This window comes from Poecile atricapillus, chromosome Z (genome assembly GCF_030490865.1).
Source record: "Poecile atricapillus isolate bPoeAtr1 chromosome Z, bPoeAtr1.hap1, whole genome shotgun sequence".
NCBI lineage: Eukaryota > Metazoa > Chordata > Aves > Passeriformes > Paridae > Poecile > Poecile atricapillus.
In genome coordinates, this window is record NC_081289.1 from 21,619,292 (window position 1) to 21,644,920 (window position 25,629).

A 25,629-nucleotide genomic window follows, 5' to 3' on the forward strand; every position below is an offset into this window, starting at 1 on the left:
AAGAATACTGGAAAATTTTGACCAGAGTTTCTATTGAATTTGAAAGAGTAAAACTTTTCTCAAGTGATTTTTTCCAAGTCAAAATTACTTAGCAATTCTGAAAAATAATGCCTTCACAACTCATCAGCACAGTTTTGACCCAGAACTGACAGATATCCTAACTACAGGGAAGTCACTGACTTCAGAAAATTAATCTCATGGTAATATCGATAGAAATGGGACTAGGAAAAGAGCATGCAAGGCAAGTGTGCTCTTCTCTGAGGTAGTTCTTTTGATTTATTGGCAGAATGTTGTGGAAAATAAAAGAAATTGCTTACTAGGCTCTACCACTTTATTGAGAGGATGCGAAGGAAGTGTGAAAAGTGGAATGTGTGGGGAATTAGAGTGAGAGCACAGTATTTTGTTGCTGGCAGATGTGTGCTAGGCTTCACCATTTTACTGGGGTGGTACAATTTAGTTGTTATGACACATCCAGGAAGAAAAACAGAAAACACAAGTTGGAGGCTTGGAGAAAATTAAATGATGATGACTCAGAACTTACACCCCAAACTTAAATGAAGATTGAAACACTGCACCAATTTGTTTAGAAGAGAAATCTGATGTAAATGTGAAGAAATGAGCTTCCTTCAAGTTATTGAAGCTTTGCACTGATCTTCAGATGAGGAGGGTAGTACTGGAAAGTTAGCATCAAGGTGAAAGGCAAGGATGATTACAGATAAACTGCAAACTGAGCTTATGTTTTCGCTGTCATTTTCTTTTCAAAGTATTCTTTTTGTTCATTGTGCAGTCAGCCTCACATCTGCTTCTGCTGAAAACCGAGGAAAAGTGTTTCAGTGCCTAAAAGTGTTATTGTTTGACTTGTTTGGCTGGGAGAACGAGTCTCAAGTAACCTATGAACTCTGTGCCATATTCCTGCAGTAAGCAGAGGGCCTGCTGGAGTGATCTACTTAACTTGCCATTAAGTTTTATGTAAACTGTTATAACATTGTTTAAAAACGGTTTGCAGGATTCTCTGCAGTAATATGGCATATATTAACTTCTAGACTGAAAGTAGTAGCCAATTTGTATCCCTTATGTAAACAGCTTTTTTTTTTTTGTATTTACAGAACTGTCTTCCTAAGTTTGATAGACTATTACCTATAATTTATCATCAGTACTGCAATGTGACACTTTGCTTGAAACTTTAACCTTTGCAGTATTTGGGGTATATGTGGGTGAGCTTCTAAAAAGTAGTATTTCTTTGGACCTGAATTGTTATCTGACTCAGGGGATTTCAAAAGCAGCTTTAAAAGGTGAATAAACATCATTGCCTCATTTTCACACATGGTGAAAGTAAGACAAATACAGATAAAATTAGTTGGTTCAAGGTTATGTAAACCAGTTAGTCCCATAGCCAGAAATAGTCCTAGCCCTCCCACCTGCTTACTCTTTATCTATTTCCTATCTAAAGAAACACTTTGTCTGTTCTCTGAAATATAGAAAATGGGAGATGGTTTACACCTATTAGGCTTCTCATATTAGAAACTAACATTTCAACATCTCATAATTTCTTTTTTATAGTTGCAAAATTTATAATTAAATTTTCTGTACATGTGAGAAATTGGCTAGCAACAAGATATCTTATGGAGCATATTGGTCAAGTGACTGTGGGTTTGATTCTGGAAGTAATCTGTGTCCAGAAGTCTTGGGTACTTTAAGCAGCATTTAAAATTGCCTGGTGTTGAAATGCAAAATGGTGGTCTGGTTACCAGAGAAATTCAGGTATTTTTATCTTTGTGAAAGAAGCTGCAATACTCTCTACCCCAGATGATGATGTTGCATGGAGCACATCATCCCTTATCTTCTGAAAGCATAGCCTCAAATCTCACTGAATGCAGGGCAGCCTAAGGGGCACAGTGAACTTAATAAAAATAAATAAATCTTTTTATGCATCATAAAGACAGTGCTACTGTTCTCCTTGATGGATTATCAGGAGGGCAAAAGCTACATTACACCACTGCCTCTGACTGTGATCACAGAAAGGCACAATCAGACCGACATTAGTTCCTCTGGCTTATAGCTCCAACATGCTGATATTCCAAAAGGACAGATAATAGATAACACCAGCTACTCCACACCATGTGTCACCAGAGGCAAAGGGTACATGTCATTCCCTTTACTAGTGCCTGGCAATGCTGAGCTCTGTTCATCACCAGCCACTGGGCAACAAGGACTGTTCTTGGTCAGGGCTTTGCTGTTGCCCTGCAGAGCAGCTACTCCGTAATTTCTGCAGCTCACAGGAATGAAGCAATTTCTGTTGTTCCAGTGAGAGCAGGAATAGGCTAATGATTCTCTGGAAGGGCACTTAGGGTCAAAATAAAGGAGAGGAGGATTATGTTCCCAATTTCTGTTAGATGTTGTTCTCCATTGCTTGTAGTTGTTGCACCAAACATGTTAAATTCACTTAGGCTGACACCTGTACCATTTACTCAACAATTTGGGTGTGCTATGGTTTTGGGCTTTTTGTTTGTTTGCTTGTTTGGGTTTTGTTGTTGTTTTTTTGTTTATTTGGGGCTTTTTTATTTGGTTGTTTTTTATTGACTGCATATATTTTTGTGCATTCTGTCCCATTTTTAATATAAAAGCCCCAGTGTATTGCTGTCCATTAAAATGATCACAATTAGCTCTCTTGCTACATTATATCATTGTGAGTTAGATTGGTGATGAAACCTGTTCTTACTGTGTCTGTTGTCCGAATCCAAGCTTCCAGTGTTAACACTGGTTTAACAAGCTTTCTATTTTCTGTTTCCTTTATAAAAAAAATACAAAGAGCTCATATTTCAAAATAAATCTCCTGAACTGTATTTTATTTAACAGCTGACACAGCTGAGATGTTAAGCAGCTGAATTCACATATAATGCATAAGAAGTGACATTGCTATGGTTATGAGTTACACAACAATATGATGTCAGCCCTCTGATTGGTGCCATGGTATTTAGCAATGCCACTTGGACAGGAAAGTTCACACACAGAAGCCTGTCCAACAGTTCTAAGAATTTTATATCTTTTGAAGTATTCAATATATTTCTTTATGTGTTGAAGCACTGGCCTTCCAAACCCCTTGTTTTCATTTTCCAGCAATCTCAGTGAACTTGGGGTCATTGGATTGTTTGCTTTCTCACTGGCTGCTCTGAAATCAAGCAGCCATCAGCTAAATTACTATAGCTTGAATGTGTCTAAAAAGAATTCAAAGCAGACCTTTAAGACAGTGTTATGACTGTACTTTTAACTTAGTATGAGGATATAATACAAACTTAAGAGGCAGAGGCGGTTCAAAGGAAAGGTGGATTTTTAGTGCTGGCTCAAAATAAGAAATGATGGGACTTTCAGGTTTCAACTGCATGGTTCAGTTTTCTGTGATTGTAGTTGTTCCAGCAAGAAAACAATCTACTTTTGATACAAATTAAGTTTTTGTTTTCAAAGCCATCTCTCCGGCTCCTGAGACTATAGGGAAACGCAAAAATTAAAATTTTAGCAAGATACCAGTCTATCCTGGCATTTTGACAGTGATAGCTTATCAATTTCTTTGTCTAGGAAAAAAAAAAAAAAGACAAATTGAGGCCAGTTAAGACAGACTTGAGCAAAAAAAATCATATTTATCTGTTTAGGTTGTTCAGAACCACCGGTTTTCCAAGTGCTGTGTACAATAGAGTGATGCAGAATGGAAAAAGGAGGAAGGAAACTAGTTGACATACCAAGTGGCTTTTTATTTAGTAGATTACTGTTCATTGCAATCAAGGTTTGGTGTATGAAAAACATTGAATTTTTATGGTGACCATTGAGAAATGCTCAGGTGGTCTCTGCTAAACATTCACATAATGAAATAATTTGAATGGATGCTCATCCAATTGTAGTTTCAACTGACTACCAGTGTGGATAAGCCTAATTCATGTCGCTATGGAAGACAGGAAACTGCTGAAAGTTTAGAAGGAAACTGAGCTGGCAGTGTGCCCTTGCAGCCAGGAGGGCCAGTGGTATCCTGAGCTACATTGGGAAGAGTGTGTCCAGCAGATGGAGGGAGCAGATCTTCCCCCTCTGCTTGGCCCTGGAGAGGCACATCTGGAGTGCTGTGTCCGTTCTGGGCTCCTCAGCGCAAGAGAGTCGAGGAGCTACTGGAGAGGGTGCAGTGGAGGGTGACAAAGGTATTGCAGGGTCTGCAGCATCTCTCCTATGAGACACTTTGGAAACTGGGTCTGTCGTTCTAGACAAGACTGAGAGGGGATCTCATCAGTGTTTATAAAATACCTCAGAGGAGGGTGCCAAGGGGATGGTGCCAGATTCTTTTCAGTGGTGCCCAGTGACAGGATGAGGAGCAAATGCCATAAACTGAAACACAAGAAGTTTCATCTCAACATGAGAAAGAACTTCTTTCCGTTGAGGGTGGCAGAGCACTGGAAGAGTCTGCCCAGGGAGGCCGTGGAATCTCCCTCTCTGGAGACATTCCAAACCCATCTGGGCTTGTTCCTGTGTCACCTGCTCTAGGTGACCTTGCCTTGGCAGGGGGTTTGGACTACATCATTTCCAGAGGTACCATCCAACCCTAACATTTCTGTGATTCTGTGAACTCTGAGAAGTGTTGACACAGCTACAGTACTTGATGAACTTTTAGTGAACAGATTTAGTGATACAGTTTTCTGTATCACCTTTCATGGGGTCCTTCATTAGTTGAAAAGTAAATTTAATTATTTTATGTTCTTTCTTCATTGCTTTTAACCTGTTCATCTAAAATCAAATCTCTTGACCAAGAGATTTCAATAATTTTAAACTTTAAGTATTTTTTTCATTGACTTCTATTTATCACCAGCCACTTGGCAGCAAATCTTGTTCTTGGTTAGAGCTTTGTTCCTGTCCTGCACAGGAGGTGCTCTGGAATTTCTGCAGCTCACAAGAATGAGGCAATTTCTTTCACTCCAATGAAAGTAGAAAGAAGCTAATGAGCCTTCGGAAAGGTGTTTAGATTTGAACAAAAACAGGAGGATTACATTTTTTTTTTCCCAACTCTTTTGGCAAAAGTGCTTTGTTAGTTCAGGTAGGATAGGGTATATGCAGAAGCTGCTTTTGAGGAAGGGGTGCATTTGCAGCTTTGGCTTGGTTTTTATCCTTCATTGTTCCCTGTATAAAGGGAAAGTACTACTTCATTCTATCACTAGGTTAAATTCATTGACATTTGTATTCTATTTTGAACATGTGAAGTTCTAGCAGAAATATAAAAATTATTTTAGGAAATAAAAGTTCTTGCCATCTCCAGTTGGATATGCAATCACTAGGGCAGAAAAACCTCAGAAATGTTCAGAGAAATAGATGATTTCCTGGGATATTGTAGTTGATAATGTATTTGTCTGAAGGCTGCAATACTTCTATGATGAGCACTTCAGAGGAGATTATGAGGAAAATATTAATTCTTATTGTCTGCAGCATTTGGATCTTGGAAGTCAATAAGGCATGAGACCACTCATTACCTAATGAAGCCACTGATTCTTTTCCTTCTCCCAAGAAGTGTGTATTCTGTATAACTATGAATACAATTTTTTTTGTTAAAGGCTTTAGTCACTTAGTGATGGTGTAAAATTCATAGGCCTGTGACCAAAATTAAGGTTAATATTCCCTGACTTTAAGGAATTCCTAGACGTATCTTCAGTTACTGGTTCTTCCATTAAACTCTTCCGTTTGCATTGCAGCATGTTTAAAGGTGAGTTTAATTTACATATTCCTGTATTATTTGTTACACAAAGTAGTACTTTTTAATAATACTTACTCTTTGTATTACAATGTACTTTGAATTATTGCAGTAACTGTAGGTGCTGTCAGATAGTCTCATTGAAGGGGAGACAAGGTCTAAGCCACAAGTATCTGAAACTCCTAAAGAAGACATCCTAAAGAATATTGTGAGAATATAAATTAAATTTTCCTGGTTAGAAGACAAAGAAAATGCTAAAATATGCATTGTCTCCAACTTTCTGCAGTGATTATATTTTTTTATCATGCTTGGTTTTCATTCACTGTTGTTTGTGGTGCATGTTTAGGCTTTGGCACCTTGCAAATGAGGTTAGTAGAAAGGTAGCATTTACAGTACTTATTAACTACTGTCTGTTCCAGAATGCCTCTTAGAATATTTATTCAAATTTAGCCATCATTATTTTTAGCTTGCTTGGGAAATTATTAGCTTTCATCTGATGCCTCACATATTTATGCTAGAAATAAGAAGATTTCATACTAAGCGTATTAGTGTGTTTAACGTCAGAGAGGAAGCCAAGTCATTATGCCAATTCTTATTTTGAAGAGCTTTTAACAGTGATAGCTTTTTTACAAGTAGTCAATAAGGTCCATAAGCAAAATTAAACAAGTAGCTAAGGACCCTGACTTGTATTTCCAAGGATGCTCAGGCAACTAAAAACACAAGCACAAACAAAAAACCTGCCTAGGGTCAGCTATCATTGATTTTAGCAGAAATTAGATACATGGCTGCATTTGAAAAATCTCTTGAGTGTCCATCTGCCTCTTCACTGCCCAAAAATTACTCATATGCCTTTAGGGTCTTCAGAAGTCTCACTGGCTATTCATGAGACTCATGCTGATTTTTGAAAATAGAGTAACACTTTTCAAAAGTTAGTTTTCAATCTTTTACATGTAGCCATATACCTATCACAAAATCGAGACTAATTTGGGCACTTCAGCAAACAATTTTGCTAAACTTTGACAAATTAGAGAGATGGGCAATCACCAGCCACTGAAGTTTAAGAAGGGTGAATGCTCGGCTCTGTTCCTTGGATGGGGTAATCCTGGTTGTGTGAATAGACAAGAGAACGAGAGGCTGCAGAGCAGAAAGGGACCTGAGGGTTGATGGCAAGTTGAACACAAGCCAGCAGTGCCCTGGCAACCAGGAGGGCCAGCCCTGTCCTGGGGACATCAGACCCAGCATGGCCAGCCGGGCAAGGGAGGGGATTGTCCCCTCTGCTCTGGGACAGCCTCACCTCCAGTGCTGGGGGCAGTTCTGGGTGCCACAATGTAAACCAGATATGAAGCTGTTAAAGAGTGTCCAGAGGAGGCCATGGGGATGGTGAAAGGCCTTTAGGTTAATGTGTGTGAGGAGCAGCTGAGGTCACTTGGTCCGTCCAGCCTGGGAGAAGACTGGGGCAGACCTCATTGCAGCCTACAAATGTCCTTGTGAGGGGAAGAGGAGGGGCAAGCACTGATCTCTTCTCTGTGGTGCCCAGTGGCAGGACCTGAGGAAGGCGCATGAAGCCGAGTAAAGGGAGGTTAAGGCTGGATATCAGGGGAAGGTTCTTTACCCAGATGCTGGTTGGCACTCGAACAGGCTCCCCAGGGCAGGGGTCACAGCACCAGCCTGACAGAGCTCAAGAAGTATTTTGACAGTTCTCTCAGGCACATGGTGTGACTCTTGGAGTGTCCTCTGCAGGGCCAGGAGTTGGATTCCATGATCCTGATAGGTTTGTTCCAACCCAGCACATTATATGATTCTATGAAGAACCGAATGGTAGATGATCTTTAAAATTACAAACCTTTCAGGTTGGTCTGAATAATGTTAAAAATGAGGAGTTTTTGGTGTGCGTGCACCCTTTTCAAATCAGGAACAAATAGTGTCTATCGATTGCTCAAAAGAGCCTTTATTTGCTGTATTTATACACAGAAAATAAAATATCAGAAGTTCAGTGGGTAGCTCTTAGGAAAAACAGGTGACTAGTAAGAAAGCAATGGGAATCCAGTCAAGGGAAAATATTTGTGGCATAATGACACTTATGGCCAAAAGACCTAGGAAAATCAATGATCAATGTTTTCTTTAGTGAGCATAGCACAGAACTCATGAAATAGAATTCCTCAGACTAACTCCCACTATCCTCAATGAACTGAACTAAAGCCATTTGAAGTTAACAGATAACCCTGAGTGAGTATCCATGGACTCATAATTTTGGATTATGAAAAAATTCCTGGACAGGACCAGCCCAGATTATTAACATTACTATTTTCTCCATCTCTGGCATCGGCTTTGTCCCTTCTTTATTATACTACATATCAGATTTTCCTTAGCATTTTCTCTTTGCCACATGAAAAAGTAAAAATACACCTTAAAAATATTACATTCTAAAATAAAAATTAAACAAGGTATTTCCACCTGTTTCATAGTTCAAGTATAATAATTTTGCATTCAAAATCTGTTGCAAGTTATTTGATTCTTGATGGGGCAGAGAAAGCCATATTTATTAAAAAAGTTCTGTTGTTTTTTTCACAGATCTGAATTTCATCTGTTTCATATCAGACTATAAACTTCTATTTGAAAAGAACAGCAGACAGTAAGAATATCACCACTTATGAATTCTGCTCATTTTATTAGTCTTCATCTTAGTGATAACAGGAAATAGTTGTACTTTATTGCATCAAGTCCTACTGCTTTCAAAAACTGAAATGAAATGACTAGGAAAGAAAAATTAGAGGAGTTGACTTAATGCTTAATGCCATTGTAGCTGCAGTTGTAGAATTTAATTCCATTTTTTGCAATAAGAAAGATAAGGGTGAAATTCTGCAAAATATCTTCCTTTTTTTTTTTTTTTTTTTTTGTAATGAACAGATTTCTTGACCATTCCACGTTTTAAAATGCTTGTATCTTGGAATAGCTATATTAAATCTAGTGTATGTAATTCCTGAAATAGTGGTGGAACTCCTTAAGTTACGAAATAATTTTCATATGAGAGCACCCTTTAAGTGATTTCTACCCCATTTTCCTCAAGCCAAACCAGCTGGGAATAGTACAATTCACAATGCTAAGAGCACCTTGAAATAAGATAAGTCATATACATTTTTATTCATAGAAGGTATAAATAATTCTTTCTTGGTTTTAGTGCTTGTTTTTACTCTGATAATCCTTTTCAGTAAGTGTATTGTTTTGAAGCAGAGTAAAAACAACCTAAAGAACAGTTCCTATTCCCATAGATGGTTTGGAAATTTTAAGTACTGTGATTACTGATCCCTGCAAAGGGATCACTTTAGAGAAGATCATGAAATGTGTATGTCTTTGAAGTGGTTCTGTGCTTTTCTTGATTGTCTTGGATGAAGAGGAGTGCTGGAGTGAGGAAAGTAGAGATGCTTTGTGGTGTTGTTTCAACTCACTGAATGGTTTACAGCCTCAGGTGGGATTCTTTCTTAGCTCAGTCACATTACTGCTTTTATAGGTGAATTCATTAGGTCCGCAGTAGCTATATTTTAAATCTTCCAACTGATAAACAGCTTGGGTTGGAAGAGACCTTTAAAGATCACATAATCCAGCCCCCTGCAGTTAGCAGGAACATCTTCAACTAGATCAGATTTTTCAGAGCCCCATCCAACCTGACTTTGAATGTTTCATTGGCTGAGTATCTCAAAACTGTACTTGAGCATCATTCTGTGTCCTTTCTCCATGACAATACCATGATAAAAGGCACAGCCCTCTAACAGAGAAAATCCTTCTTTAACAACATGGATATTTAGCTGTCTCTGTAGATTAGAAATATTATTATTGTCTTGGTTTCTTAAAAAACTGCTGGGAAATGAGTTATCAAAGGAATAGAAATGATCTTGTGTGAACAACAGTGTAAAAACTGCTTCTTTATTTGTGCATGGAAAAGTGCACCTTATTTTGCAGGAATAAAACATGAAGGAGTTTTACTTGCTGTAGCATGTAAGAGTATATTCTATCTATTATATCAAGAAAGAAAATATAGATAAGCTTTTCCCTTGTGCTTTTACTGTATCCAACTGGAATGCTTTCTCCAACAGGATTCACACTTAGTCAGACTAAAGCCTGGGAGTTTTTAAGAGCTAGAGGAGCAGCTCTAACTGGTGTTACCTGGATAAGGCACTTTCTGGGTCTTTGCTCAACTGTATTATACCATAGCAGCTAAAATAAGCTTGGATTTGCTTTGATCTAAAATGGGATCTGCATGAGTGCATCCTTACCTCTACATGAAAGTTCATTGTGTGGTTTTAAACAGATTAATTCCACCAAAATTTAGGCTCCCAATAGAGGGTCCTTACTCAACTGACTTAATGGGCATAAGAATACAATTGCTACAGCTTCCTTGCTTTATTTAGTGGAGAAGGAAAAGTATGTCCTAGGGAAAATTCGTAACTTAATGAGAGCCCTGAAAGATTTTTAGTCCTCTCGCTGACTGCAGGATGAGTTTGAGTAGATTCCCAGCTCAGAATCCTCATTTAAGTGGCCAAATGTAGATGGACTGAATCTGAACCAGAATCTCCTGATTTTAGATCACACTCTGTTCATCATTCAGCAAGTTCATTCTGTATGTGGACAAAACAAAACAATATATGTCTAGAGAGGTCTGAATTTGAAAGTCTTTTGTCTGAAAAGACATGAAAGGGACAGTATAGTCAATAACCTAAAACACAAGTGAGATATTTTTGAATATGTCTGTTCTTCTTTATGTAAATCATGCAGGTATAATAACATCACCTATTCTTCCTACACCTCTGTCCTCTTGAAAAAAAATGAAAAAACACCAAAAGCCCACCACCAAAAAACATTATAAGGAATGTTTTTTTTATTACTGAATTCCAAAATTTAAGTAGGGTTCTAATGCTAATTGTTTCAACTAGTGCCTCTGTTTTTCATTCTGTGCCCTTTGATTTAGAGTAAAATGCCAGAAACAATTAGAAAAAAACCCAGAAGTTTTTTAGAAGCAAATATATATGGTGTTTTTGCATTTAATCTTAGCTATATATTTCAGAAATAAACATGGCTTTTATTCAGGACATGTATTTGCCAATAATACATTTGATTAAACTAGGAAAATTAGACATACTATCAGTAGCTTGCTCCCAAATTACACAAGAAGAAATTAGATACATTTTCAGTAGCTTGCTCTCAAATTTCTACAGTCTATGAGTCACCAGATTCTTCCTGCCAAACTAAATATGTCTGTGAAAGACTGGAAACTTTAATGGAAAGAAACATAAAACTTGAAATACGTAGGAAAAATTAAGGTTTTTTTCATGGAAGACCTGTTGACTAGTAATTCAGGAATTCGGGGGATGTAGAAACAAATTATTACAACAATATTATTATTTGTCCAAAGAAGATTTAAGGTAAGAAGTGTATTCAATTTAAACCTGCTATGTTAAGCTAAAATAGATATCCTTATTAGCTTTCATGTAATCTGAAGTAATCAATGAAGACTTACAAAAAAGAAGCTGTAAAACTTTCATTATAAGAATAGGAGCTCATATCCAGTTGTTTAGGTGCGGTTGAATTAAAAGAAACTTTCAGTATAGTTAATGCAAGTCTGAAAATAAAAAATTCCTTTTGTAAATGTGATTTATCTATGTGGTCTGGAACAGCCGTCAAACATAATTAGGAATGTACTCATCTTTTCAGATCCACAATCAGAATGATATCTCCCTACAATATTCCCCATGACACTTAGACTTTTTATACCTTTGCATAAACCGTACATTTAAAAATTTTCTTTGGAATACAGAGTTATGAAATATAGAGGTTTTGTGCATAAAGATTTTATCCATTGCCTTAGAAGGATATGGCTGTTAATGAACCTTCTTTTGAAGTCAAACCAATTTTCAGTGGCATTTGTTTTACTTAGAACCTGCTGTTTATAGGATTTGGAGGTATTAAGTGTTTACTTTTTTGGAGATAGAAATAGTGTTCCTAGAATATTTATTTTCAGAAAGAAAACAGTTCACTGAGCTGGACTGAATCAGGATGGTCTGAGCCAACCCCTTCTTTTTTTCTGCATACTCAGCCTTGTGTAAATTTCTGCCCAACACACAAAGACACAAATAATATAAACAAATAATTATGTATAAAAAATATCATATAATTTCAGGTTTGTGTGAGTCATAATTTCCCAAAGGAAGTGCTTTAACAGGACACTCCCTACTTCCACACTTTTATGGGCACATAAGGAAGCAGAAGGGCCTGCTGTCTGGAAGCATCCTCTTACTCTGGAAGCGTTATGTTACGTAAATGGGAAGACTGGGATCACAGCTGAATTTCAAAATAAGGTGGGAAATATTTAAATATGCTGTAGACTCAAGAAAAAAAAAAAACAAAACAAAAAGTAAGAGACACACGAGTCCTAGAAAATTTCTTTGATAAAAGGAAGCTATTCCAGTTTTCACTAGCAAAGGATTTAACATGAGATAAGCAAATGCATTCTGCTTTGCCTAGTAAGGGTAAGGACATTGAAAACGTAAAATATCTCTGTGTATGGGATTCAACCAGAGAACACAGCATGTATATCGGACTAGGGCTGGATTTTTATAGGAATTTAGGTAACTTTCCACAAGCTGGACTCACCCACCAGTTATTATATGGTATGTCCCTCTGAAGACTAAGGAAGTGTTAGAATTTTTGTTCTCAGAACCTCATTTACTGATGCAAACATGAAGTATGCCTGTCATTACTTAAAAGTTAGACTCAGCATTTGGGCTTTATCTTTCACAATGGTTTTGCACTAAATGCACCACATAGAAAGTAGGAAATAATGGCTTTTCCTTCCTCTTGACTTTGAAGTTCCTGTGGTTATTACCAGAGATAAATTTAGCATAATTTCTTCAATAAGTGTACATTTGTGGTATTTCTTTTGTCTTGATTTCTAGACTGAGAAATTACTTAACTGTTGGTTATCCCTTGCATTTGTTGTCATATTCTTGAACAATTAAGCTTGTGTAACAGGGAAACACTGACATTAGGATATGGTTTAATAAACAAGTCCAGATCCAGCCTTTTTTAGCAAAGGTCTGCGATGGCTTTAAGTCTCTATTTGATTTTCATTGAGGTGAAAGGGTTTAAAAAATGGCTAAGAGCTAAAGTGCTGAATAAGCCCCAGAGAAATGTCTCTGTGAATTTCTGCCTTTGAACGAGTACCGTGTGTAGAATGCCCTTCATGCACAGGTAGTAAATGCACAAGGTTTTCATGAACAGAGCGTGTGGTTCTGCCGAGCTGGGTGATTTGCTTTGTGACTCCTGCTGCTGTAGATCAAGAATCACAAACGCTTTATTGATACCAGAACAAAGAGGTCCATACTCAAAGGTTTTGGCCGATTGCATAGAGCATGAGCTGGAGTTGGAGCCAGGGAGGGGTTTTTCTTGGTATTTAAGATTCAGTGGAAAAGTAAGAGGGGCAGCTATGCCAAGAATTAATGTTGATCTTGCCAAGCTCTTCTTTGAGTGACTTTATCCAACATGAGACTAAACAATGTATTAAATATACATATAGCAGTTAGGGAATCAAATGTCAAGTAACAGCTTTCTGTTATTTGAGACCAAATTTGAAGCTTGGTCTAGTGCATTAAATAAAGGTAAACATCATAAAAAGCATTAACATCTCCGATATCTACCAGCTAATAAGGACGTATATAAATTGAACTTCTGGAGAAAATGTACTTATTTGGTTTTGATAGTAGGCACTTTTTGAACAGATGTTTCTTGTTGAAATTTTGATCAATGATTTGTTTCCAGTCACTTCATTAAAATTATCATCACTACTGCAATCCCTCTTAAGGAAAACGTTGAAAAATTATAAAATCCTTGGTGACCTGAGAAACTAGCTGTAGAGGAGACCTGTTGGCAGGGGCTAAATTTAGTGTATATCAGAGGCTAAATCCTCCTAGACTTACTCTGCAATCCATGGAGAAAGAAGACAGAACCTTTCTATCTGTTTTTGAAGATGTAACTTAAGAAGATTAACGTCACTAAACTAAGGTTGGCCTTTATGAACAACTCCTTACCCTTTCTTAATGTGGTAAAAAATGAGAAAATTCTTTCAAAGACTGGCTTATTTTCAGAGAACTTTCTCAATGTTTACTACCAGGGGCAACAAAGCACACATCAAACTTGTGTCAGCTGTTTGACTATACAGTGATATCATTCCAAAGTCAGAGCTGTTTTCTTTCTTATGCAGCTACATCAGTAGCTGTACCTATAGTTCTGGCTCCCTAAGCACTGACCTTGCAGACCTGGCTAAAGCACATCTGAGCTCCTTTCCAGGTTAGCTTCCTTGTAAGAAGTAGGGAACCTAGGGATAGATAGAGGAATGAACTCAAATCTTCCATAGATACAGTATTTGGACATGAATGGGGCATGAAGCCAGACCAAGGAACTTGAAAACACTCTCAGATCTTGCCGTGTGAACACAGCCAAGATGACCAGTGTTTGTTTGCAAAGATTTGTAAGACTGTCAGTGACACCAGAGTCTGTGTGTGTCTGTGGCAGCTTTTCAGCTTGCCTCTGCTGGGCTTCTAACATTAACATTCCTTTCAATCAGGGATGCAGAGAGGAGCTAATGACTCATAGCTCCTACAGGTATGGAGTACTTAAAGAACTGAGTGCCATGCCATCTCTTGTAATTACGCTGATAGGTTTGACAGGCCTAGAAACTTTAATAACATCTTAAAAGCAGACTTCCTGAAGTAAACAAGAAGCTCTTAACTAGAGGGAAATGGGAGAAGCAAAACATAATTGCCTATTGCTCTGCTGCTTGTTTCCTCTTTTCTAAGGCAGCAATTCCTCCAGATATACCTTAGTTCTACAAAGCAATGAGATCTCATGACAGCTCTCATCACCCAAAATCATGTTCAGGGGCTTATCCTGATTTTCTGATGATTATAAACAAATAGTTTTACATTGTGCACAGCTGGGGATTTTCCCAAGGACAAGACACAATTTTGATTGTCTTAGTGGACAAAAAAAAATGTAAAAATTTGCAGTAATTCTCCACAAAGCAGTTAACACAGGGAACATTAAGCTGGATGCCAGAAAAAAACCCCCGTCTTTTATGGGATTCATTGCTTTAGACATGGAAGCATGTGCTAGATCATTCTCCATTCTCTGAAGAATATCAGAGGAACTCTAGTGTCTCAGGTATCTAAACTGACTTCTTTTCTTTTTTAAGCAAGGGATGGTTCAGAAGATTCACTACAAGACTAAAGCAGTGTTTTTAGCAGAAAAAAAGGTGGAGTTTTATTCATGAAGCTGATTGTCATGGTTTCAAATATGTATTGCCATCTAACATGGGCTATAGAAATTAGAAGACTGAAAATGTCTAAGGAATTAAGAAATCTGTTTCTTTATTGGCACTTTTGTATGGTTAGCAGGACTGCTATGTATTTGCTGTTAAAGAAAAGGTATATTTTCAAAGGACAAGAAACAAGTTAGAAAAGAATATAACATTTTCTGCTTAGAGCAAGCTACTGGATCTCACGGCAGTAATAGCCCTCGGAAAACATCATGAGTGAGAATGAATGATTGTTCAGCAAATTCACCATTTATGAAGAATTTTATTTTTTTTTTTACTGATCTATAAAGTAAATTCCTGTGATAAGACTAGACTATTCCAAGGAAAATTTCCCCTCCATTAGGCTTTCACTTTTATAAGTTTCATGTAATTTCTGCTTTAAGTTTTTCCAACATTCTCTGCTCTCAGTGTTGTTTTACAATAAGCATACTGTGGTAGACCTTTCTGGATATTAAAATTCAGGTGAACATTGAAGCTATCCCACTTAGTTTCATGACAGTTGGATCCAGAGGTTTTAACACTGGAGAAACATTGAGAAAAGCTGTGTTAAAGTGTAGCCACTTTTGCAGCTGTGGCCAGGTTCTCTGTCACTTTCTCCTAATAAAACCTAGCACACAGGAATATGAGGGGCAGTCCTCCTAGAGAGATGTCACTATATAGAAAGTGGACAATCCACTTTTCTCTGGTAAATCACAGGAGACAAAAAGCTGTCTGAGGAGAAGCCAGTGCTGGTTGGAGTTAAATGTGACCATGGAAAAAAAGTAGATGCTAAGTTTGGGGAATGCTGTGTTTTTCCTTAAAAATCTTTGAAAAACACTCCTTGTCAGTCTATCTCAAGACAAAAGAGAGTGGTAGAAACCACATTTGACTTTCTCTTGAAGTCAGTACTTCTCTTTGTGTGCGGTAAGCAACTGAGGCATCTCCTCAGAAGCTGTAAAGAATTTCCTTTTATAGCTAGAAAGTTGGGCAGAGTAGACTATATAAAGGAAATTTTTGTCTTCCAGTTATAGCCATAGATATAGCCTTGTGGTTGGGAAGTACAGTGTTTTGACAGAAAGTAATACAATTATTTCTATCTTCACTTCCACCCACATCTCCCAAGGAACAGTCCAAAGTTTGACCTTGACTCTGAACCAGGAATTCCACCTCAGCCAAAAGGTATTCTTTATACTTGGAATCTCTAGTGAAATACAGAGTGATGGAAGAAAAAAATTTTTCTCACAGCTATTTCCTGTGCAAGTTAAAGGCAAACACTACCATTGATTATACTTTATTTAAAGGAACCCAGAGTATGAGAATAGAAGGCTTAAAACACTACTTTCATCTACATACTTTCTACAACTAAACAAAAATTTCATTGGGTTTTTACCTCCATAAATAATGTGGTATTCTTTAAAAGTCCCAAGAAATCAAGCAACATTTTTACTTTATAATAGTATGCTACATTCTGTAGTACATTTGATATGAGGATCTCTATTTGTTTTACCAGTGTTACTGGGCTTACTTTTCTCTAGTTTTGTATTTTAGATTGAACTCTAACAAACAAGAGGGAGAAGGTTAAAACAGATGAAATTTCTTCCTTACAAATAAGAAGTAGCCAGGTAGAGCACACACATTACTTGGCATCCAAGGGGCCACATACATATCAGCTTCATAATGTTCCTGTTGAGTGATACAACTGCAGTCTATTGATTACAACTGTGCAAGACTTTCCTAAAACAGGGTGGTCATTGATAAGCAAAACATTCCATATTTTTCCATATAAAAAGAAGGTTGGCATTTATGGTGCCATTATATTTCAATTGAAAACTCAGAATGTCAGAAAACAGCAAAGACTAGAGAGAAAGTCTAAACTGGCAGCAGATAAATGTAAAGATTGCAAAGGTAATGATCTCCTTTGAAACATTGGAAGCCCATCCTGGCATTTTAAATTAAGGATGACCTAGCTTAGGGTAGAGATTTGAAACATTGTGAAACTTTAGAATAACTGAGATTGAAACCAGAGAGAGTTATTGCTAATGATTAGCATTTCACATGACCTCTTACCTTGAGGATCACAAAGTACACCTAACAGTAGGTCTGATTGCTGGGCAGTAACAGCTACTCTTGTGGAAAGCAAGCATGAGAGGTCTCTGAACCGGCAGCAAACATTTTGCTGGCAGAGAAGCACCTGAGATACATACACAGTAAAAGAACAATTGCTCTGCTGTTCTAAGGATGTAGTGTCTCATTGTTTTCTGGTGCAGAAACAGGAGGGGGAGATGACAGTCTTTACATGCACTCCAGCAATAAAACATTTGTAGGACACTCATATAATCCCTAACTCTGCTGCTAATAAATGCAACAGACTTTGGTTTATAAATGAACACCTGAGGAGTTTGTAGGAAAATGTAAATTCCTGTATGAGAGATGGCAGTACTTTTAACACTGTGTTTAGCACCAGAATACTAAGCTAAACAGCACCCTGGAGTAGGTGCTTATGAACAAGAGTTGAGGTGTTAAATACAGAAAAGAAGGGTTCTTTTGTGAATAGTGGATTACTTTGCATGTGTTAAACCAAGGTTTCAAAAGTGAAATTTAATAAAATGTGTCAAGAAGACAGTGAAAATCTCTACAATTTATATGTTGAGGAAATTGAGATTTTCTGTAATTTAGAAGTGCAAAAGTCTGAACTTCTGTTTTTATTGCAAGCAAGGAGAAAACATTGAAAGCAATGAATAGAAATAAATAGGAATAGGGTGGGTATGATCCGAAAAATAAAAATGGTAGCTTAGATAAGAAGAAGCTTCAGCCATGAGGGAATATCAAGAATATCAGAGAAGCACCTATTGCTATTAAAAGTAAATGCTAGCTTCAGAGGCACAAATTATATCATGTTTTGAAAAAAATATATTAATGAATGTATTCAGAATTAATATATTTCTAGCTAAAAGCTTCTTTAACTTTGTTATTTAAGTGGCAAATAGATGAACATCAGAAATAGATTTATATTACTTAAAAGTTGAGTATTTCTTCGTCCTCACTATTGCAGAGTTAATTTTTATCTGTTGCCTGTACTGGTGTCAGTCTTCATTATTTCACCATGCATGAATTTTCCTCCACCTGTATTTAAATGATGAAGCATGTGGATACTTGGATGTGGTAACTTTCTGGTTGCTGCCTTCCAGCTCTTCTTTTTTTCAAACCAGATGTTGAAGCTTAGTGTGTTTTTAATATGATACAGTGTGTACTTAAAGTGTTTACTACCAGTCTGACATAGCTGGTACATGTAGTTCTGCCTCATGAGTGTCTTGGGTTTAGTATGTGGTCTCATTCACTTAATTTCAGTGACAGGTCAGTGGAAAGCAGGAACACAGCAGGTGGAATAGCAACAGCTGGAAAGTGGTGAAAAACAATAACAAGTCTGAAAATGAAAATTTGTCAGAAACTCAGAGAGGTTGAACACAGGCACAACTTTATTCTTTACTGAGGCTTCATGGTAACTGAAGGGTTGAGCATCTTCCAGATATAGGATACCAATCCTAGCTGGCAGCCTGGATGATCATAAGTAAGCTCATTTAGAGCAACTGCATACTCCAATGGATTACATGAAGGTGTTTAGCAGTTAAATGAGAGAAAGGGTGGACTTACTGAAGTAAAATCCTCTGTCTCCGCACACGAACTGAAGAGCATCAACCAGCTCAGCACCACAGAGTGTTTCTGGGCCAGCAGCAACAGAACTGGTTAAGGTAAGCAAACACAGGCCAAGGTAGAAGAAATGGATGTAGGACACAGTGTGCATCTTCACCTGCCAAGAAAGCAGAAGCAGTGTCAGAATTTCCCCAAAGAGTCTTACAAAAAAATGACTCCACCCATTTGAATGAGAATGAATATGTATTGTGATTTCTTGGACAATAAACATGGAATCAGGAAATGTCTCACCATGATTTTGCAACTACTTGTGGAACTACTTGTAGAACCCACTTGTTCTAGTCCATGTATTTTGGAAACAGATTATGCTGGTGAATACTCACAATCACATCTAGTTATGGAACACTGTAGTAACTATGACTTATATTTGCTTTTGGAAAGCAAAATATGGAAGGGTGGAATAGACAAAGGGAAGCCTGGAATAATAGGAACAAGGAAAACAACCTTGAATTTGTTTGTCTCAGACCAGATAAACTAAGAGGAAGTATGACAGGTGCCTGCCAATGTACTGTGGGAAACAGGGGTGGCATATGATGGAGAAGAGCTATTTAAACGAAAACCAACTTTGTCACAAGAATAAATGGCTCTAAACTTGCTGTAAGAAAATTTGGCCCAGTAGAAAAAGAGCTCATTATTAGTGTTCCACAGTTCTCCAGCTGCCTTAGAAAGGAAAATACCAGGACAAACCAAAAATGTTGCAAGGTTCACCTTGCCAAAGTTACAGGAGTTGATGTGGGATCTTCTGTAGCAGAAGACCGCATTCAGTGACTCTTACAGTCCCCTGGTACTAGCAGGCCAATGTTTGGAAACATCTGAGAAATTAACAGGAGTGTGAGTTTTAATCCTTGAAAGATTTGTATTTTTGCTTGTTGCAAGCAGCTATACTTCATTGACCTTCATTATACCCTCTTTGGCAACTGCGGCCATGAGGTTTACACGGAGGTGACAAAATTCTCATTTACATTTGGTTACACACTTTTTCCTGTGCTTTTGACTGAAGAGAGGCCAGTCTCCAATGGGTGTAAAATTGCACCAATCTGTTTATCCGCTTCTTTTGTATCCCTTTATGTCCACCTAATTTCTTACCCAACATGCAAAGAGGACAGTTTTTTCTTTTAATACTAGGAAAAGCTATTTATGTGTAGTAGCAGGACACTGAGTAACATGCTTAATGCATATTCTGAACTTATTTAGATCACTTGCCAAAAATGATAGTTTTTAAAGGTGTAAATCTGCATTTAATTTCATTCTCTTTCAAGGTTAACATTAGCATTGCAGTCAGGTAAGAAGCCACAAATCTGTCTTCCACATACAGTTAAACTTAGTTTAGAACTGCTTTGTGTTAGCAGTCTAGTGTAAAGTAGTTGAAGTAAAATGATTAATCTTCCCTAAAGTTTCTTTCAGGGTTTCAGGGGCCATTTAATCTTTAATATTTCTTCACTGAACTTTTGAAAAAAATATGAAGTTATCTATTTTCTGATCAATTGGGATCTGATCCAATGGGATATTGAGCATTTTTTAGTGAATTATTTTTAAGAATTCTTATTTTCTTGGCAAGAGACCTTAGTGCCTTGCTGGATGAGTCCCCTATTTGTGTATTACTGTGAAAATACTGAAAAATTTTAAATCCCATGATATATCAGAAAAAAAAAGAAAGAATAATTATTTTCTCATTCACAAGTGTCTTTAGCCAACTTTGCCATGCAAACCCCAACAAGCTCAAATGCATGGACATGACTTCAATGGCAGATGGAAAAAGATCAGATTATAAATGAATGATGATAACATGAGGCACTATTTTCTGTAATGATTCCATATTTTAACAACAGTTTCTTTTTCCCTTTGCCATAATTTTGAATTTATAAGATAAATGTGATGCACCTGCAGTTTAAGATGGTTCCCAGTTCTGAGGAGGTAAAGCAGAAAGCTGTTTAGCACACTGCCTCAGAAAGCTGAAAGACATTACAAATACAAGAACATTATGTATTTAACAATTTGTTCTCGTATAACATTTGGTCCAGAAATAAACATAAATTTTAGACATTTAACAATTTTTTATTTTTCAAGACTTCTCAGCTGGCTTGCATTTTCAGATAAATATCAGTACTGAACTATGACAAAACAGATTATCTACTGTTTTTCCTTTAGTGGAAGCCAAAAAAGGCTGCACAGTATAAACCACAGAGAATTTCTAACTTTATCTCAAAAATTTAACAACAGTCAAGAACTTTCAAACAAGTAAAAACTTTACAGAAAAGAAAACAGGCTCACATGTTTCTAGGGTTCAATCAATTATTTCATAAATTAAGTACTGTTTCATCAAAGCAAATTCCAAAACACAGTTTAAAACTTTAACTTTACTTCATCATTTTAATTAAACACAACATTAATTGATTCAATATGCTCATGATAAAATCAAAGTATGTCTTTATATCTGAGGGGAATATTCTTAAGAAAATACAAAGTTGTAATCCAATATTGCTTCAGGTTCTCTACAATCAAGCAGAATACTTACATTATCCCAAATTTGACTAGAAAGTTGAGAGCTTAAAAGAAAACCCATTGGTGTGTGGGTGGGGTTTATCAAAGCATCTAATTACATGAGGAAATTGAATACAGGTTCAAGATGAGCCTGGTTAAGCACTTCTTTTCATTTCATAGAATGACTGACCATATTTTCACAGCTGGAATTTCCTCTTTTTCAGTAAAATAGCCAGCTTTTGCTATATTCCTCTTTTAGTAGTCCAGAAGAGTAGCACCACCAAGGAATGTCATATATGAACACTCTACATCTCATTTACTTCTTAATTCTTCTATGTAAGTCCCCTTGTTTAACAAACTATCACTTGACACAAGTTGTGCATAAGAATTCTTCACATGCTTGGTCATGTAAGAACATCTGCAAGAATCAGGAGTATCTTGAAGGAGGTAACAATTTTTTTGCAGAGTATATGCTACAGCAAGGAATCAAGAGTTTTATATTTAAAATTACATTTTATTCCAGAGGGGTTGGGCCTGATCATCAAGCCATAGTAGAAATGTGCAATTATTATGAAATATCAATATTCACTAGTAATTGTTATATAAATAAAGCATATACACTCTAGAGTGGATCAAGGTTTAAATACTGTTAACTTTGAGCAAAGAATCTGGGCTACATGCTAACCTAAATCAATATGTTCCATTGATTCCAGGGAAGCTTGGCAGGATGCACAGCTGAGGAACTAGCACATTACTTTTATGTCTCTTAGTGCCTTGCTCAATACTTAGAAAAAAAGAAAACAACAAACCCCTTCATCTTTCAAGAATATTGGAAAGGTTGCCCATTTATACATTAAGGGAATGATTTCATCCCTTGCAATTACAGACCTGTAATTAGGTCATTCAGGAATGAGATAAGTGTGTTTTAAGTGTAAGACCAACTAAAAAAAATAATTAGGCCCTAAACAATTAAGATAATTCTTTCAACTACATAAATGTCCTTGCAAAATATTAAGGGGAAAAAAAGTTCTTGAAGGATATAAATCTGCAGATAATGGAAAGCTGGACAGGTGCCAATTGACAGAAACAGAGGTCAATGCACCTACTGAAGTCAAATTTACCTTAAGACAGTTTATATTATTGTGCAGAAATTATAGGGTCATAACATCAAACTTCACATGCAAACTTTCCTGAAAAAGCCCTCCCTAGAAGGGAAAACTTGGAGATGAACATGTAAGGGAATTTCCATTTTCTTTATGTACAATTGCTTAAGCTGTACAAATATGCAAGGTCAGCAAGAGTCGCAGCTGGTTTCTAATGTAGAAAACAAACTGAACTTCTCATTTACTTTTAATTTATGAAAGCAAAAACCAAGTAAATGCCACGATGCTGCCAGAAAATTGCTGCAGTGACAACATCCCTTAAAAGTTTCCTTGTGAAAGCATGAACATTTTCTCTGTAATTGTGTATAATAAAACTGCAGAAACTTAACATGTGAATAATACCTTTTTGCCTATAAAATCCTGCACCTGCAGAAAATAGCTAAAAGTTCTTGTTTTCAGAAGCATTCATTAACAGTACAGACAATGATGTAAGTGGACCTTTTAATAATGACATAACTGAAATATTAGAAAGTTCTCTGAATAGAAGTGAAATTTAAGACATGTATTTGCAATAGTTTACCCTTACAGTTATCTATGTAATTGCAACTATTACATACAGCCATTTTCCAGATCACATGAAATTGCATGTTCAGCAATTTATAAATAATTCTCAGTTCTAAAATAATGTTATTGAAAAGTGCACAATACTCCTCAAGCCAGCAGCAGACAATACACAGCAAAATAAAACTAAAAAATTATTTGAAATAGTAATAAAGATTTACCTTCAAGAAATCACACAAGCAGCACTTAACTAATTGTGTTGAAAGACTGTTGATTTTTTCCATTGCTTCTTGAAAGTGCAAAGTCTGGAAATGAATTTGTTAGCAGTAATGATGAGAAAAAAGAAATCCAGAGAGATGTGAGATGTTGAGAGCAATGTCACATTTCAATATTGAGGACTTTATTCCATTGCGCAGGCTCTATCTGCTCTGATTTTAGCAGTGACAGTGAGATTTAGCAAACAGAAGAGGGATTTAGAGAAAATCCTCACATTTATCTACATTACACAGACACTGTAGACAGGAAACAGCTGGGGGAGCATTTGCCTCTCTCTCTCTCCCTCTTCTGGCAAAGTTACCGAGTAAGGACTTTTTTGGGCATGGTGACAAATAACATCATACCTTTGCATTTTAAAACTAGAGCACAGAAGCATATTTTTTTCCCTTTAAAAGAATCTGAATTAGTGACTGAGGGGTTAGCAGACAAAAAGAGCTTGTGCTGCCATGAAAAATAAGAAAATGTATTCTGGTTAACTTTCAGGTAGCTGCGTGTGCATTTATATTTATGTGTGTGTGTCTGCGTTTCAAATATATAAAAACTTAAATACATATGGGCCATGTTTGTATATATGCATAATTTATATATATACACACACACACATATATATATATATTTTATTTATGCATAGCAGCATAGGTATTTTATTTATTTAGTACAGAAAGGCAGACAGTTATCTACTTTTCCCTTAATGTGTCTTTACGTTATTAAACTTGGCACGCCTAAATGCTGAGTACCAATTAAAACCTCCAACTCTCTCTGTGATTAACCCTAAGATAGCAGTTTGTAATTCTCTAAACATAACAGAATTGTTGAGAACTACTTGTAAATAGGGAAAAATAGCTTTGTGATCTTTCAGCAATCACACAGGAGAAATCATGTAATTTCCTAGAACTTACAGTACTATGAATATAGTAACACAAGTAGCCTGGTTTGGGGGACTTCCATGACATTTATCTTAAATCTGTTGTTGTAATTATAAAGTGATAGCCCCCCCTCCCCCTTTTTTAGTACTAATCTTCAAATTTCTCTTGATAACAATTTAAATGACACTGGGAACGAGAGAATTCAACTTTATTAGTTCTGCAATACCTAACTTCTGCCTTTTTATTTTTCCTCAATTATGAGTATATTATAAATAACACCAGCTGGCCAGCAACATGCTCTCACGGGTTATGATGTCATTCAAATCCCTCAACTGTGTTAGTGGCTTGCAATGTGCTCCAAGCCAGCTGTTTTTCTATTTATAATGTATGCTTGCATTTCAATACTTAGCTATTGAGAATAAAGTTGTGATGTTGTTTTATAGACTCAGTTTATACTTGTTACCCTTTGGGTTTGGAAGATGGCATTTAAAAGTAGAGGATTAAACAAGGCTGCAGCTCCAGAGACCAAACATGTCACAAGCAGTGCATGATTTCCATAAAAGCTGTTTCAGAACATTGCATTTTGTCCCTGTCCGCTTCCACTAAGTGAGGGTTGCATGCTGAGGTGCTAGCTGTACTTTATTATTGAAAATAACAATTGAGATCATGTTGGCCCAGATCTGCTCTCAATTTTCAGATCCACCTTGAACTATAGAGTGCTTGCCAGGCAGAAAGGACACATTTACTTATTTGTATCCTCTGTGAATGGCTAATACTCTGCTCTGTACTGTTTTAAACAGTGTTTGGTTAGCTAAGCTGATTAATCTTTGGAAGGGATTTCTTCTAATGTACCATAATGGCAGAAGCACAGAGGGCTTTGAGGTAAGTTTGCTTAATTCAGATAAAACTAGTGTTTCAAGTATTGTGATAATTACAGGTGCTGTATTTTAATGTTCTGGTCTATTTTATTCTCCCCTCTCCATTTCAGAGGTCACTGAGTGGTGGCACCATTCTGCACATACTTTGATGAAGCCTGCTGCAACTCGTAGGGCGTGTATCACTTATTCCACTAGCCTTAGAGAAGAATGTGGGAAGACAAATTAGAAAGCTCTGATAATATTTTGCTTTTCCAGTACTACAGATAGGTGCACACACTTCTGCCTTTTTATTCCTAAATAAGAGAAGGGATACACTCCTTCACAACCTCCCTGCTGCCTGGGCTTCAAACGCCCTTCTTACTCCTCACTGCTTGCTTTCTCCTCAGTGTCACCAGTCTCTCTTGGTCATGAGAGCAGCATGCAGTGGAAGATTCAGTTTTGGGCTGTCAGGGTAATCAGAGAATCACAGTGTCTCCAAACAACTGGTAATTCTGGTTCTTCCCACAAGGCCATTCTCAATGCCCTTCCTCAATGCACCTGACCAGCCTAAGGTTCTGTTGCACTTCTTTCTTTTGGTTCTTGTTTTAAAGTAGTACTATGAAAAGGCAAGAAAACAGAAGAGATTCAAGAAAGTTTTCCATTAGAGATTTTTAGACTTAGTGCAGTACTTTTCTTCACTAAGAGGTTATTCCAT

The 25,629-nt window shown here is 36.9% G+C and overlaps 1 protein-coding gene and 1 long non-coding RNA gene across 3 annotated transcripts in view; one reads left to right on the top strand and one right to left on the bottom strand.

Annotated features, from left to right (window-relative positions):
• LOC131573303 (insulin-like growth factor I) overlaps positions 1–23,445 on the bottom strand; it is a 46,968-nt gene extending 23,523 nt beyond the window's left edge. Inside the window, exons 1-3 of one of the 2 annotated variants that reach the window (XM_058827119.1) lie at positions 23,137–23,398; positions 20,652–20,722; positions 18,711–18,867 (exon numbers count right to left, since the gene is read on the bottom strand). In XM_058827119.1, the coding sequence (XP_058683102.1) occupies positions 18,711–18,861 (151 nt within the window). In that variant the 5' untranslated portion in view covers positions 18,862–18,867; positions 20,652–20,722; positions 23,137–23,398. Of the gene's footprint in view, positions 1–18,710; positions 18,868–20,651; positions 20,723–23,136 lie in introns of both variants that reach the window. The other variant, XM_058827118.1, reaches the window with a different exon arrangement.
• Positions 1–25,629, top strand: part of LOC131573304 (uncharacterized) — a 71,619-nt gene that overhangs the window by 710 nt on the left and 45,280 nt on the right. The gene's annotated exons all lie outside the window — the stretch shown is intronic.